We start from the raw sequence: 15445 nt of genomic DNA on the forward strand, positions 1-15445 counted from the left end.
CCCCCTTGTACGTCCGAGGGTTAATTAACATAGTTAATTCGAAATCGATTATTAACACATTTAATGAAGTTTCTACTCCTTTCAATGAATACAACTATTTGTGACCCTATTTGGGAAAAGGGGGTTTAAGGTGATAAAAACGAAAACGCGTTTTTTAGCGTTTTAAACGAAAACGAGTTTAAACACCGTTTAAACATCGTTTAAGTGCCGTTGAATTAATGTTTAAACGCCGTTTCAGTAATAATTTTAACACGTGGAAAACGCGTTTAATCCTTGAACAACCTTGAATAAGCTTCAATAGCAACGGTGTGATGAAAATGTTAATGTGAGCCTTGACGCGAAAGGGTGCGTGAATTCAAAATTTCACGCCGTGTTCTCGACTCTCTCTTTTTTGAAAAATTTTCACTCCAGGCAAAACTGAAGACCGTGAAAATTTAAAATCAAAATCGCGCCGTCCGCGCCGTGAAATACAAAAAAGTTTTAAATTGAAAGTTATTTCAGTAATGCGTGAAATTGATGCGAGTCACGTCCTGTGATTTTCCATTTCAGCCAATGTTTAAAAGTTGTGTTTCTCTTTTGCCTTCTTTGTAAATTTGCGAAAAATAATACGAATAACGTCGGGGAATGCCGCATAACTTTCCAGCAGTTACCACATTTTATAGATGCGACGATTTGAAACCGTGTGAAATGTAAATAAACAGCACGTACAGCACTCATTATGTTGCATGTTCACAGACTCATTTTCCGATCTGTACAGTTAGCCTTTTAAATAAATCGCTTTTCATGAAAGAGAAATTTGTTCTTTTTCTTCAATCTTTTAGTGGTTTTATTTATAATATTGACCACAGATTGAAACTCTTTTCGAATAAAATTCATTTCAAGCGGCTAGCGGAAAATGGAAAATTCCGGGAAATTACTGCCCCTAATTAAATATGTCGCGACATCTGGCGGGTAGCATCGCAAATGTTTCTCGTCTTGTCTTTCGCCGTGAAAGAAACGTAAACACAGCAAACACGAAGAGTTGAAAGTACCTGGTAATTTTTTAACATGAAATCTCGGAAGTTTCTATTCATTGTCTACTCACAACATCAAGCGGCGGGTTGGGCATTTGAGACGTTTCTAAAACAATGCATTCCGATAATATATAACTCCTGATATATAACTCGTTTTCGCTTTCCGCGAACAAAAACATTCTAATTACTCTGAATTACTACAGCGCTACGAGCAGATGAAGAGCAACATAATTTTACCAGTAAATTTCCTCAGGAGAAATTGTCATCCTTTGAAAGCAGAATGAATCATAGTTAGTTATATAGTGAGAGAAATAAACGAGATGAATTTTTAAAAATCACCGTCGAAGCAATGTATTGTGCGACAGCGTGAAATTTGAGAGCACGACTTTTCACGGCGTGAAATCACTTTACATCGTGGAATTTTCACGACATAAAAACTTTTCCATTTTTCAAACTCACGTACTTCTGCAAGCTAAGACTTTGCCGTACTTACTGCAGATCACTTTAAACAATTGCTGGTGTTGCTTTGTTCTGAAGAAGCGCAAACTGTTTATGATTTGATCGGATCGGAGTGATGCGATGCTTACAAGTCGAGCATATTTTCTTCTTTTGCGGTTAATGTTTAATAAACAAACAGCGTGTCACGCGCGCACTGTGTTCGTTATGAATGAAGGCCAAAATCTTCTCCTCTGCGTGTAATAGCCTGCTCGGAAAACTACGCTGGCTATGTGTGTAATGGCAACAGAATACAGTTATTATCTCTGCAGGAGACTTCCATTTTGGGATCGCTGAAAGAAGAGAAAGAGAGAATGGTATGTTGTTTATTCAGATGATTAATCTGGACGTGAATGACGGGGATTCTATTTAGTAAGATACAGCCAAATAATTTCTTATAAAAGTCTGCATCGTCGAAAGCTCTGTCTGATTTCGTTGTTAGACTTAGAAATACATTGTGCAACTGTTCTTATTGAAAAGAATGAGCTATGTAAGAGAATCAACTTTAAAGTAGAAATAAATTTACCCTGGCGGCGTTAATTTTGTATAATGATAACACTTCAACTTGACGAGTTCGCAATAAATAGCATTTTTTAAAATGACCTCTCGAATTAAACGCAGCACATTCGATTCTGGGTGTTTAATTGCAAACCTGGGTGTTTAATCGCGTTTAAAATATGTTTAAACGCCGTTTAAAACATGTTTAAACGTGTTAAAACAGTGTTTAAACGCTTTCGTTTAAACGCGTTTAAACGCCGTTTTCTTGAATCACCTTAAACCCCCTTTTCCCAAATAGGGTCACATTTCGTTTCAAAATATAATTGTATCGATGTTATGTGATATTTTAGTGTGATTTAATTTTGGCGGGAAAATAGCCATAAGAGCGATCAGAGCCATTTTTGAACTAAATTCGTGGAGAAAGAATTTATTGTGCCAATCAATAAATTCTTGTTTTCGAATAAGAAGGGTATGGACTGTTATAAAATGGCTTTTAATAAAAAATAAACTATCGCACTTTTGAAAAAATTGAATTTGAAAATCCCCCAAATTCACTCTGTGGCAAGACACAAGCTACCTACCTAGTTTAGAAAATATGGTAAAAATTACAGTTGAACTGGAAAGTTTTTTCTAAGCATGCAAAACATCAACAACCAGTTAATTTACTTTGAGAAAAAGTTTTGTGCGCGAAATGCAAAAGGAAGATCTGTTTCCTGTACTGAGAATTTGGCCTTTTTTATGAGGATTTTTGGCACTTTCTCAAGATTGAAAAGGCAGAAAATCATTTAAATGCCACCAATCTTAATCTTATCTGATAGGTTTTAAATGCTGAAAATATGAGGGAAATCGGCTGACCCCCATCTTTTGGCATTGCCTGGTTTACTCTGACAATGACACGTAATTCTTTGAATTTAAATTTTAACATCTTTTGTAACACAGGGTTTGTACCCCTTATTCACATAAACCATATTTAATATGGTGTCTCTATACTAAGTTTTGTTATATTATTATTTGTTTGGAAAGGTTTGGAAAATAACTTATAAAGGGTACAATGCACATGTATGTACGCAACTCCCACGCTAAAATTTTAAGATTGAGAAATTTTTAAAAACCTTTAGATAAAATATTAAACAACATTAAGAAAAATAACATAATGAGTGAATGGATGAAAAAAAAATTTCGAAAATCGCACTGTACAAAGAAATCCATGCTTGTTTTTTGTTTCATTTTTTACATGAGTAATTTCTACATTACCTTTCTTGATCCATGTGAAGTCTATTATCGCCACACGTACCCCATTGCTTTCCACGACCTTTTCTTCCCCAAGCAGAGTACTCGTAATGAATTTTTCTTGAGTCCTGCTAATGAGCAGAGTGCCCCAGTGGAGATGTCGGTGCTCAAATTCCATGGCATTCTCAGCCACGGCCAGTCCGACTGCGGTCTGTTCCAAAACAGTCCAGGCCTCAGCCATAGATTTCAAGTCAAAGTATTCCAAGGATTGGCCACCATTGGAATTATCAATAATAATAAAGAATTGATGTTGTGGAAATATATCTGAAAGAAATTAAAAATGGGATGCACCAGTCATGTCAACATAATAATAAACTAAAAACATATGGTCACTTACAAATAAGACCAAAACCACAGAAAATGTAGCAAGCCAATCAAAACGCAAAGTTAATACATGTAGCTGACGCAGAGCAGAGAACACCAGCAAAAGGGTGTGGTTTTATTTTGGTTGACTTAAGTCATTTTGATTGAAGTAATTTATAACATTAGTAGTACATCAGTGATTTACCGGGTCTCTTGTTAGACGATTCGTGTTCCTCTTGCCATTCATCCCATTTTGATATGAGATGACCGGGATAGGCATCTTGGCAACATCTTACCCTAAACGTATACAATTGATAATCTTATAGTTAGTACTTAAGAAGAGAATTAATACTTGATAAATCTGGGCAAACAATGCATATGTACATATTGTATTTATTTTTATAGTTGATGTGATGTCGTACCCCTCTACCAAAAAAAAAAAAAGTTCAATGGTAACTGAATATACTATGAACGTTTGCATGATGACGTTTTCTCAAAGGTGTTCCAATCAGCATGCAAAAAAACAATAAACAACCAACATAAGATCCAATTCTTAACACAAATTTGCCACTCTTTTTCTTCTGGAATTAATTTTAATAGCCCTTATGCATGTTCATGTCGGACTGGTTTGTTTCACCACAAAGCCTTGCTTTCGAAGTGTAAACTTGTAAATATTTTCATGAACGAATTCCTAAGGCAGCGAAGATGAAAAGAATACCCGTGTGAAAACTGCACGAAAGTGGAGAAAGGTTGAGAATCATTTGTGTAAACGAGGCTTGGTGGTGAATTTTTAGCTGATGACATTATCATGCATGAGGAGTGGAGAATAAAAGCTCCTTGCACACCATGTACAAGTGTTCCACACCCACCATGAGTGCATAAAATATAAACCTCAACATTTGACAGTGTGATAAATTCGCGGAGACTAAAACATTCCATTTTGCTTGCCTACAAGCTAGTTTTGACAAAAACCGTTTGAGAAAGACCGTGAATGACAAGTTGTAAGAATGAAATTCATTGATAGAAACCGAACTAAAAACTTTCGCTCACCCAAAACACTTGAAAGTATGATCCCACTGCAAGTGCATTTGATGCAGACGCAAGCAAGTTTCCGAAGCCTGAATTTCAGACATCTCTTTCTAGTCACTTCTGAAATTCAGAAAAGAGTTTCCGTAAATAAAACCGGTTCTTAAATTTGAGTTGTAAAAATTCTGCAGTCGTCAAATGAAACATTCCATGTGAAAAACATCGGAGCCATGAAGCCTTCCGTAAATAAACAAATGGCAAGGCAGACTTGTGTCGCGTCATCGCATCTAGTTTGAAACGAACGTGTTAATTTTTTTGGTGAATTTGTCATAAAATTTACCTTAATTCTTCTTGAATGAAACTTGTCTTCATTTATAACACAGATAGTGGCGTCAATTATAATTACAGCTTTAGAGAAGTTATACAAATTTTGTAGTTAAAAGTTGGCAAAATTTGCATATGTCAAAAGTAATTTGAAACCTTTCGAATAAACTCCAGTGTAAATAAATGTAACACAACGCCGCACGCAAGTATCCGATTAAGATTCTTTTATACACATGTAACTGCGTTTTTCAAAAGAAAACTAAATGACAGATTGAACTTAAGGTCGCGGGGGATACCAACTGCATGAATAAATTCATGAAGCGAAATTTTACCTGACCTGCATCTTTCAAAACGCTTATATTTCGGTTGCTATGGGTGCGATTAAGCTGAAATTTCACAGAGACCTACAGAAATGATGAAAAATTATGAATGTCATTTTTTATTTGGTAGATTGGACTTAACGGCGGTGATATAGCCTCGTAAGTGACGAATTTGGAGATACATGATTTGGTGGCAGAGTTTACAGATTGACTATAAGACAGCACACTGTAATCTTGTTAAAATATGATCAGTAAATATCTGTAGTGTGTCATAACAGAAGCGGATTTTTTAGTTTTAAGTTTGCCAGGGAGTTATGATGGTTTAAATGCAAAAATTTACATGTAATCCTTTCTTTCTCTTTTTAAAATCGCTCTTTTAAAATTCCGCTTCTGTTATGACACACTACAGTATTCCTAGTTTGCCTCTCTGGAGTGGCAGCTCATGAAGTTCTGTATCCGCGCTGTATTCTCTGCCACCAAATTGTCGGAAAAGTCCAAACTTTGAGCTTTCCGAAGGTGTTCCGACCAAAACACGAATGAAAGGAGATGTAATTATGGTAATTATGGTAATTAAATTCCACGCTTCAATGTTGAGGTCAGAAAAGGACAATGCGTTTTCAAAACAATACATGACTGCTTATGAATTTAAATGCATTTTACTGTTTTACAAAATTTAATGGCTTTCTTATCATCATAGCGCATAAAAAGAAAAAAGTAAATTGACAGTAATCTCTTACTCGCGGGGAAAAACGGTTTTCGTCTAAACTATCGATGATACAACATCAAATGTTTTCTTGCCCTTTCAGGAGCAGAACTGACGTTCTCGTTTTTGAAGGAAAAAAATTAAAAACAAAACAAAATCTCTTAGAACAGATTTTAAATTACAAACAAATGTTTGTCTACGACTTTTATTTTTTGCTCTTTTGTTGGCTGGGACCACTGGCTTTTCTCTTGCCATCGCGTACTTCCACTGTGACAGGCTCTCTAATACTCAGCCCTTGAGGATGCCTCGGTGAAGCGATTTCTGGCAGGAGGCAGTTGAAGTAGAACCACTTCAGGTTTGGAAACATCTTTTCCTGCCAAAAATCATTGTCGAAGGCAATACGCTCGATGTGAATTCCAGACGGCGTCCACACTACATAATCACACCACTCATATCCTGTGATGAACATTTGCCCTTGCACTTGATAATAATGGTCGTGATTTTTTTTAAGGGCTAACTTCCCGTTTGGCTTGATCTCTAGAGGAAAGTTTTTGATGTTTTTAGCTGCCTCCATTGGGGTGTATTTTACTCCTTTCCTTGTGGCTGAATAGGGGCATTTGACTTCGATCAGGCCTTTAACAAGGCTACCTTTAAGCACGACTATACCGTCCGGAGAGGCGCCAAGATAGCCATACTTCTGACAAATAAAAAGTCCAGCAGGGTGGACCGTATTTCCTGTTGCTTTGCAGTATTCCTGTATTGCGGTTTTTTCATGTTCATTTCCCCATTTTAAGGCATCGTTAGAGAAGGTCTTCGGATAAAGCATATCCTTCACGATCCTCGAGCAAGGGGTGGACTTGCGACGCTTACTGATTTCTCCAAATTTCGACGCCGTTAGACGATTTTTGCGCATATCGTACCAAAGTTGACATTTGCTTTGGTCTCTTGTTTTATGCTCTATGGATTTGATTTGTTCTTGAGACAATTGCATTCTCTCTGCGTTTTCTTCGCAAAGTTTTTTTAGCTCTTGACTCTCAATATCTGCCTGTTGGGCGTTAACGCCATAATCGTTTGACTGGCTAGTGTTGCACTGGCCAGCCTGAGTGCTCTTAGCTTTCCTGCGTGTTTCCTTTGATTGGGTAGATGCCTGTCTTACTCGATCCGCTGTCCTTTTCTTGTCAATATCAGCGCAATGTGCTTCCAATACTGGACCGGCCTTCTCTCCTATGCACTGCTCCCACACTTTCGAATGGAATCCTGCGCCGTGCTGAAAGCAAAGACCAGCTCCTGCGCATCTAAATGTAACATCAAAATACCACATTACACGAGAAAGATAAAAAGCAACAAAGGAAGGACGCTGATAATACACATGCACATTATCAATGGCGTTTAATATATATGATCACCTTATTTCAAACGATCCCCGTTGAATTCTGTTCACTTGTTTGCCTCCGTTAAATTTTGCGTTAATAGACATGTATGTCTCGGCAGAATTACTTGTTTTGTTGCTCACAAGCTGTGGTGCAAGGCTAACAATGCGGTCTCCTCTTTTTAATATTTGGCTCATTAATCCAGCCGGGAGCTTGTCGATTAGATAATGTCCACCCAAACGAGAATTTTCTTCATCCTCTTCACTAATGTCCTCATTCACCAAGTCAGCAATCTGATTACTGATTTCACAAAACGTGGACAAGTCATCATTTAAATCCATCGTCGGACTGGAGCTTTCGACGCTGGTTTCACTTTCTTCAGAATTTATATTCACCGAGAAAACGTCACAATCACCAGTTACAACAGCCTGCTTAGCTTTGCAAAACGAAACACTGCACTTCCTGTGGTCTCCAAAGACATGGTACGGCCCGTTTCGCAAATCGCGACGCAACGCCTCCACATCGCCAGTCTTAGAATGCATTTTTATTGCAGCCCTGGCACCAGCCGCAATTTTTTTAATTTTCATTTTTGAAAGACCATTTCTTCCCTTCCACTCAGGGTGAGCTTCCACTAAATCGTGTAACGACTTTCTGTAGCACCGAACAGCATGATTAGCACATTCGATTTTTCTCACACGACTGCCGTATGCCGGAACAGAATCGACAACAGCTTTGTGGACACTGCTGTCGCCATCTCCAATGAGGCCGATGTAGCGAACACCGTGCGTCGTCTCACTCTGCTTAAATCCTTCCACAAGAATGTCTTTTTCCATTGAAGAGGATGACTCATCCCAGTTCTTGTAACATTTGTGCGACTGTGGCGGTTTTTTGTTGCTGGCTGCAATCGCACAAATGCTACAATATTTGTTTCTCACCCCCAGATACAACAATTTTTTGGTGCGTTCTCCAATAATTACAGCCACGCCCGACTTGGCAGTGTACCGGTGCTGGTGACTTCTCATAGACCATCCTCCATCCACTACAACGTTGATCGCTGGGATTCCTTGATCCAAATTATTTGAAGCCACTGCCAGCCGTTTCTCTTCTTTTCCTGCCTCTATCATGTCGGCTGTTAAGGCCTCTTTCCATACTGCTCCAACATGCTCCTCAATTTTTGTGAAGGTCTTCTTATCCGGGGACGGAATGTTGAGGAGGGAAAGGATCTCTTCCATGTTAGAGTGCCCACCACCAGTAGCCATAAAGCCCCACACTGCTGAGATATTTATGCTAAATCTTGGCTGACCTCTTGGTCCTTTGGACTTCGGTTGAGTTTCAACACCCAAGGTAATACCGCACTCATCGCAACGAAACTGAATCACACATGCTAAACCCTTCCGTTCAATTTCCTGCTCCATGTGTGGATTTCCATTACAGGGACAAACTGATGAGTGGTTAACAACCTTTTGTAAAGATTTACTAAAGTGGGTTAAATCCACGATCCTGTTTCCTTTTAAGTTTAACCGCGGAGCTGTTTTCTTCTTGTTCTTCTTTTGCTTCTCTGCTTCGACAGGAACGCTGTTAGTGCTACTTTCTGAAACCAATTTCTTTTGTATTCGTTTAAGATCTAAAGCAGCTCTTGCAACAGAAGTTTGAGTTACTTTTTTACGATCTCCAGTTGTGCGATAGTGTTTCGCTCTAGCCGTCCTTGCCATTTTCTCACAGAAAACCCACGTGTACGGATGTTTTTGAGATTTGAATTGTGATTACTGTCAGTTGTAGAATTATTAAAATTTTTATTTATATTTCATGTAATCCAATGGACTATAAGTTACATTGTTTCAGAAGATTTTTTTAGTGGTAAATAAACGTACAAAGGTTTGTTGTATGGTATATATATTGTTTTAAATTTTTTTAAGAGTTCCCACATATTTCGTTGATTTAGAAAACAAAGAAACGAGGACGTTTTTTCAGAGCCCAATTATCACGTTGCTTTTGAGTAAACATTTTAATATTCACACTCCGTGCCACACGTGAACACTTCAAATCACGCGCTCATATTTTTGTCAGAAACCTGTTTATGTCAAGTCATGAATATTTCGTAAAGTTACGATGCTAGTCGTTGCTCTTCGTGCATACGCTTTAAATAAATGCATTATGATGAGCTAAGGTGTCCCCCGCGACCTTAAGGTTTAATATTTGTGTCTTAAATCATAACACAAACAATTGTATGCGTGAAATCGCAGGTTATGTTTCAATGTTTGTCCATGTTGCTTTGGTGGGACCACGCTAACTCCAACTCAGCAAACTCTAGTTCAATTTGCCCTGAATTCTATTGACGGTTTCGAGCTCCCGCTATTTCGAAATTTTTGTTCAACTGACGGTTTGAAATACACTGTATTAAACGATCAAGCACACGTTAACGTCGACCGTAGTCAATAACTATACTTCAACCGTGTACAACACTTGAGAGAGCAGCCCGATCGAGCAATGTATTTCTCGAGGAATCATTCGAGTGACAAGCTCATTATTTTTCTCGACTTGAGACTCAATATTGAACCTCGAAATTTTCGCCTCGAGACTCGAAGTTTTCGAGTTTCAAGGATCGAGTCTTGAGGCTAGAGGATCGAGGGACTGTCAACTTGTACCTTTGAGCAGTACTGTAATTTAATCACATTTTTCTCAACATTTTCAAGCAAACTCAGCTCCCTAGTAAAAGAAATAACAAGAAAATCAGCTTCATTTTGTTAAAATGATGTTATTGAGACTGGACAAATTAATTCATACAAATATTGCAGGGAAACATAATTGGGAATGACAATTTCTGGCAAGATTTCTTTAAACGTCTTCTGTCGACTTCCGTACACTTTGAATTCACCTTCCACAGGAATAATCTAGAATGAAAAGATATTATATATCTTACGTGTAAGGAAAAGACGAATAGCGAATTGTTCAAATTAGACTGAAAGCCCGGGCTTTCAATAAGCGAACAGTCAACAAGATGTAGACAGGTGGCCTATCGCTCATAGAAAATGAGGGCGAGTAGTCTAATTGTTTAAGAACAATTTGATGTACTTTTAAGCCACAAATATGAATCATTGTCCCTTAATAGAGCAACGGGCGTGCAGTCGTGTTTCAGAACTGGACTACTGCTTTCATTGTGATTGTTTGATTCCTGTTATCTATTAGAGTACAGACGGACAAATGACGTCACTGCGTGACTAAAGTTTATTGTCCAAATCAGTTTTAAAAAAACATGGTTTGATGATCACTGCCAATATTCCATAGCGGGACAACAAATTTCACGTCGCTCAGTAGCTTTGTTGAAAAGAAATTCTGTTCTTCCTCTCATGGTTGAACATGCTGTCTGCCAATACTGATCTTCAAAATTTAATGAAACAAACTACAAAACACTCAAAGGCTGAGCATATTGGAGAACATTATAAAGGACTGCATAACTTAATGCAATGTGATCTGTATTTTTGTTTGTTTCTGAGTTATTACCATAATCTTAGAGAAATAAACTCAAACTAGTTTAAAGTGGCCATGAAGTTAAAATATTTTTTTGCGTTTTTTGGTAGCTTATTATGTCTACTTTCTCAATAGCTAAAAAAGGGATAATGTCAAAGAGATCGAGAGAAATCACACTTTTTGCCACCTTAAGTGCCCTCGGTAAGACAAAACAGCTGGTCCAGAGACTGGACACAAATTTGGCTCAAATGACGTAGTTAGTGGTTCGACTGATCAGTTTACACTTAAGATTTTGTTGATACACAGTGAAATTCACTACTTCAGCTGAGATTATTGCTGCTTTTTCATCGATAAATCGAAATCCTGTCCGAAAAGAACGATATGTTACCATCTGCGGACTTGGCAGAGCGTGTTTCTAGCAGAAAAGAATCACACAACAAAATATCGTGAGACCAAATGGACTGAAGTAGTTAGTTGGACTGTCCACGTTGAGATAAATATAAACCCCCCAACCTCCATCAGCGCCCGATAGTCTAACAATATTACAAATGAGTCCATGGGATGCTTTTTTCTTTCAAATACTGTTTGGGGACATATTAAGCAAACTGATTCACAACTCGTTACTTTGTCACAACCACATTTGCATCCATCCAAGTTCAGCCGACCCAATGTCTTAAAATTCATCAATTTCTTACATCGTTTCTTTTGCAATTCAGTTTTGTTAAAATTTGTAAAAAAAGTTTTAAATTGAAAATCAAAGTCTCTTCGAGATATCGACGTTTTTGCATGAAGTATGAGTCTAAGGTTTATCCTGTGCATTGTTCTTCGAACTTATCATTACAGTTTCTTTGTAGTTTAGTTTAACAATTTCCTATCTTCGCGGAAATGCAGCCATATACTGTAATTTTGTCAAAAATGGCTCGTCCGCGCCGGGTATTTATACACATATTCCTTAACACAAATAAACAGTGCAAATTTCACCGAGATCTAACAATTCTATACTTTAAAATTGCAAGGACCATTCGAGGCAGTCGATTACAGCAGCGAAATTACCAAATGAAACAGCAAAATATGCGTTCGACGCTTTGTTTTTGCGACGCCATATTTGAATTGTGATAGGTAGACCGCTGTTCAATGTGGTTAAGGCCGTATCGTTACGATTGCTCCACGAAAAAGCACGAAAAAAATACGGATATTTCCGACTACTGTCGGAGAAAACATTGCGCATATAATTGCGGCGTAAACAAATCGTTACACTCAAGCTGCGTTTTGTCTAGGCTCTGCGAGGGTCGGATATCAAGACCCAGGATAAAACAAAAGCCATATATACAGTGAATGCTTTCGAATTATATTTGAAGATGAAATACGAAAGAATTTTGCTGTCTTTGACTGAAATTCCACTCGAACTGCGTAGATACGATCGCATGTTGTAAAGCCGATTCATGCAACATTGCTGTCAACGGCTCAACGCGAGGTCTCATCCCTAACAACCTAGGCTGATGATGCATGTAGCGACCAAATTTGGCCTAATTTTTAACCGCTCCTAAGCTAAAAGAAGCCCCCATCTCTTGCATTTGTTTTAACTTCAATAATATCTTTGAAAAGCAGGGTTGGAAACTAAAATTTCGGAGCACTCGCCATCTGGGCGAGTGACCTTAAAATTGTGCTCGCCCAGATAAATTTTCTCTCGCCCAGTCTCTAACAATTTTAATCACGTTCAATACTCATTGTGCCACAGAGTGGTGGTCGATCATGATACAGACTGCAATCTAATTCTTGAATGAAAAATCGCCAAAAAAGACCTTACTTTACAATTTAACCATGAGCATGCTTACTTCAAAAGTTGATACGCAGTTTTCAATTTGATACATCTTCCCAAATTCCTGTATGTTGCAAGCAAAGTGTCGAAATTGTACAGAAAAAGAGGCAGGAAAAGCAATCTTGCAGAGTTTCGTGGATCAGTGGACGCTTATTTTGAAAACTATAATCTGGATATGAAAATCGTACTCGCCAAACTGGGCGAGTGATCCGTGATTTGTACTCGCCCGACAGTTTTCACACTCGCCTGGGCGAGTGGGCGAGCGCTAATTTCCAACCCTGAAAAGAGCGAGTTTTTTGGTATGGTTTTTTTTTTTTGACGTTTGTAATTTTTAAACGATGTAAGTGCTAGTGATTATTTATTCGTGTTTTAGTTACGCAATCCATTGTTTGTGCGACGCTTTTTATAGATCGCCTTTCAGACACACGTGCGTTGAGATAAGAAAGCTGACATGTCACTTTTAATATTGTTATATAACGTTTGTAAATGTGACAAGTCACGTTTTTTCCACGAGATCGCAAGTGATCACCCACAGCTGAAAGTAATCTCTTGAGAAATTAAAACAGTCCCTTGAGAAATTAAAAAAGTCCCTTGAGAGTTTACAAATATGTGGTTCCAAATCTTGTCCACATAACCCCTATTCTACCATTTTAACTTGTAAACAAGCAAAAACGTCGAAAAAAGGATTCAACGACAATCTTAAAAAGTGAGCTTCAAGCGAAGTTAACATAACGGCTGCTGAAGTTTCATAGCGAGTTAAGGTACATTATAGACAAATTTAACTCCCGAAAAGACTTAAAGAAGGACAAGCACCGTTTAAACGGCAAAATTACTGAATGAATTGACGAGCACGAATATTCAACTAAAAGTTAGTCCACGTGTGTGATTTCGAGGCAATTCTCTGCTAAAACAAACCACTCCAGACAAGTTTTTTAATCACTAAATACTGTATGTGGCCAATTATCAAGTATTCTCTGGCAATTTTGTCGTTGTTCTGGACGGCCTCTGCCTCGGCAACAACTTTCAATTTGAAGGTTTAGTTGTTTGGAATTGAGCAGCTTTTGGCATGATGATCGATAACCGCTTAATTCTTCTGAGCTAACCAGTCAGCAGTTATATTTATTATTCAGCACAAATTTGTTAATTTGTTAAAATGTAAATGTGTACAGTCTATACACAAACAGTTTGTCTGGGCTCCCTGTAGCCTTATCTCACATGGAAAGATATCACACCTTTCACGCGCGCACTGCCAGCGGCTCGTTAAAATGACGATTACACGGAATATATTGCTTATATCTGACTCGTTCTGTTCTTCATGGATTATAACAACAACAGTCGAATGTTACCTTACATAAGTATCCCTCACTGAGTAACAGCTGTGAGCACTGACCACTTTACGTCGACTCGTGGAACATCTTGCAGAAGAACTCAGCTGTATGTGAGCTTTTGTCTTGCCTTAGACTGTATTATTAGCCAGAAATGAGCCAAACGTCCATTAAATAGACCAAGAAAAGCGCCATTTCCAAAAGAAGAACGCTTTGGAACGGCTTCACGCGTCCACATGGTGTAAATACAGGAATCCAGCGAACGAGAGCGAACGAGCAGGCCCTCCGAGCCTTTCCAAGGGGAACCGCTGACATGGACAGTACGGAACAATGTCCACTGATGTCCACTGTGATTCGTCAACCGCGCCAGACAATAGTGTGACGTAGCAACATGGCGGTTGGGCAACCACGTGAATAGTGATCTAATCGGTTCAACCAGGAGCCATAATAATCTTTGATCTCGTGTGACATGAAACACCGAACTGAAAATTCACGAGCTAAGAACGAGTGAAGGATAACAGCTCAGGGGTCTTGCGATTCTGGGTTTTACAACTTCGAGGACGCTATGTGAGAGCAAAAAATTTTACTTTGAGGTGCAAGCTCTTAGAAATTTACTGCGTCCATTTTTGAGGGAATTCAATCGAAATTTAACAGTCTTTGGCCGCCAAATTGAAATTTTTATTTGTTACTTTGCGAATTAGGATAATCATTCGGGGGCGTAGCTAGTCTATAGGCCCGTAGGCCCGGGCTTACAGATTTTTTAGCCCACTCATGTTTTTAAAATGCGCAATACAAAGTAGCCTCTGACTCGTCACACTGCAGAGATTCCAACCCTCCCGATTTGATGCGTTGCCTCCCGCTCTCCCGATCTCCCGATTTATATCAGATTCTCCCGATTTATCATGAAATTCTGAAAACAAGAGAAAAATTGCTAATTTTTACCACTTTAATTTTTGCGATCTGAGTGTAGCAAAAGTAAAGAAAAGTACCAAAAATGTTTGTGAAAAGAATAAAGACCTTATAGAATAACTCAGAAATGATGTCAAAATGCCGGAAATGGCACTTGAGAGAACGTAAATTTGCAAAATTTCCCGGTGGAACATGCTTCCAGACTCCCCTAGAAGCGCACACCTTCAGCGCTAAAAATACTCCCTTTTTTCCTTCAAAAAGGGTTGGAATCTCTGCACACTCAGGGGCTCGGATGAAGTAGAATTCAGTTATAGGTACAACTTGTTGTCTGTCACTTAAGTAGCTGCAGAACCATTGTAGACAGGGATAAGAGGCACCAACGTACAGCAACTTTGATATTAGGTTTTCGTGACTGATGCTGAAAACTGTTCGGACAATGGGTATTGAGTTCAAAGTTGCATTCATTAGCCAACGATTTAACTTTGTTTATGGGATTTTGACCAACTGAGACGAAGAATTTGTTAAATTCGTCGGCAACAGATTTTTCGTCTCTGCTAAAAGTTCTCCGAGAAGGTGATTTGT

The 15445-nt window shown here is 38.5% G+C and overlaps 2 protein-coding genes across 2 annotated transcripts; both read right to left on the reverse strand.

The window, feature by feature from the left end:
- Positions 1–3110: 3110 nt before the first annotated feature.
- Positions 3111–4997, reverse strand: LOC144648246 (uncharacterized). Its single transcript, XM_078507865.1, has 4 exons — positions 4966–4997; positions 3805–3896; positions 3261–3560; positions 3111–3118 (listed from the first exon to the last, which is right to left on the reverse strand). The coding sequence occupies exons 1-4, from the start codon at positions 4995–4997 to the stop codon at positions 3111–3113; spliced, it is 432 nt and encodes a 143-aa protein (XP_078363991.1).
- Positions 4998–6177: 1180 nt separating this feature from the next.
- On the reverse strand, positions 6178–9054 carry LOC144648247 (uncharacterized). The gene is made up of 2 exons (XM_078507866.1): positions 7379–9054; positions 6178–7267 (listed from the first exon to the last, which is right to left on the reverse strand). The coding sequence occupies exons 1-2, from the start codon at positions 9052–9054 to the stop codon at positions 6178–6180; spliced, it is 2766 nt and encodes a 921-aa protein (XP_078363992.1).
- Between the last annotated feature and the right edge of the window lie 6391 nt (positions 9055–15445).

This window comes from Oculina patagonica, chromosome 4 (genome assembly GCF_052425735.1).
Source record: "Oculina patagonica isolate OP01 chromosome 4, crgOcupat, whole genome shotgun sequence".
NCBI lineage: Eukaryota > Metazoa > Cnidaria > Anthozoa > Scleractinia > Oculinidae > Oculina > Oculina patagonica.

Bases quoted from the DNA above. Each gene is read 5' to 3' on its own strand.
- LOC144648246 (XM_078507865.1), bottom strand. From the start codon at position 4,997: ATGAAGACAAGTTTCATTCAAGAAGAATTAAG. The intron at 3,897-4,965 runs GTAAATTTTATG...GTATACGTTTAG, and splicing joins TTCATTCAAGAAGAATTAAG to GGTAAGATGTTGCCAAGATG. The intron at 3,561-3,804 runs GTAAATCACTGA...AATTTCTTTCAG, and splicing joins ATCGTCTAACAAGAGACCCG to ATATATTTCCACAACATCAA.
- LOC144648247 (XM_078507866.1), bottom strand. From the start codon at position 9,054: ATGGCAAGGACGGCTAGAGCGAAACACTATCGCACAACTGGAGATCGT. The intron at 7,268-7,378 runs GTGATCATATAT...TGTTACATTTAG, and splicing joins CGGGGATCGTTTGAAATAAG to ATGCGCAGGAGCTGGTCTTT.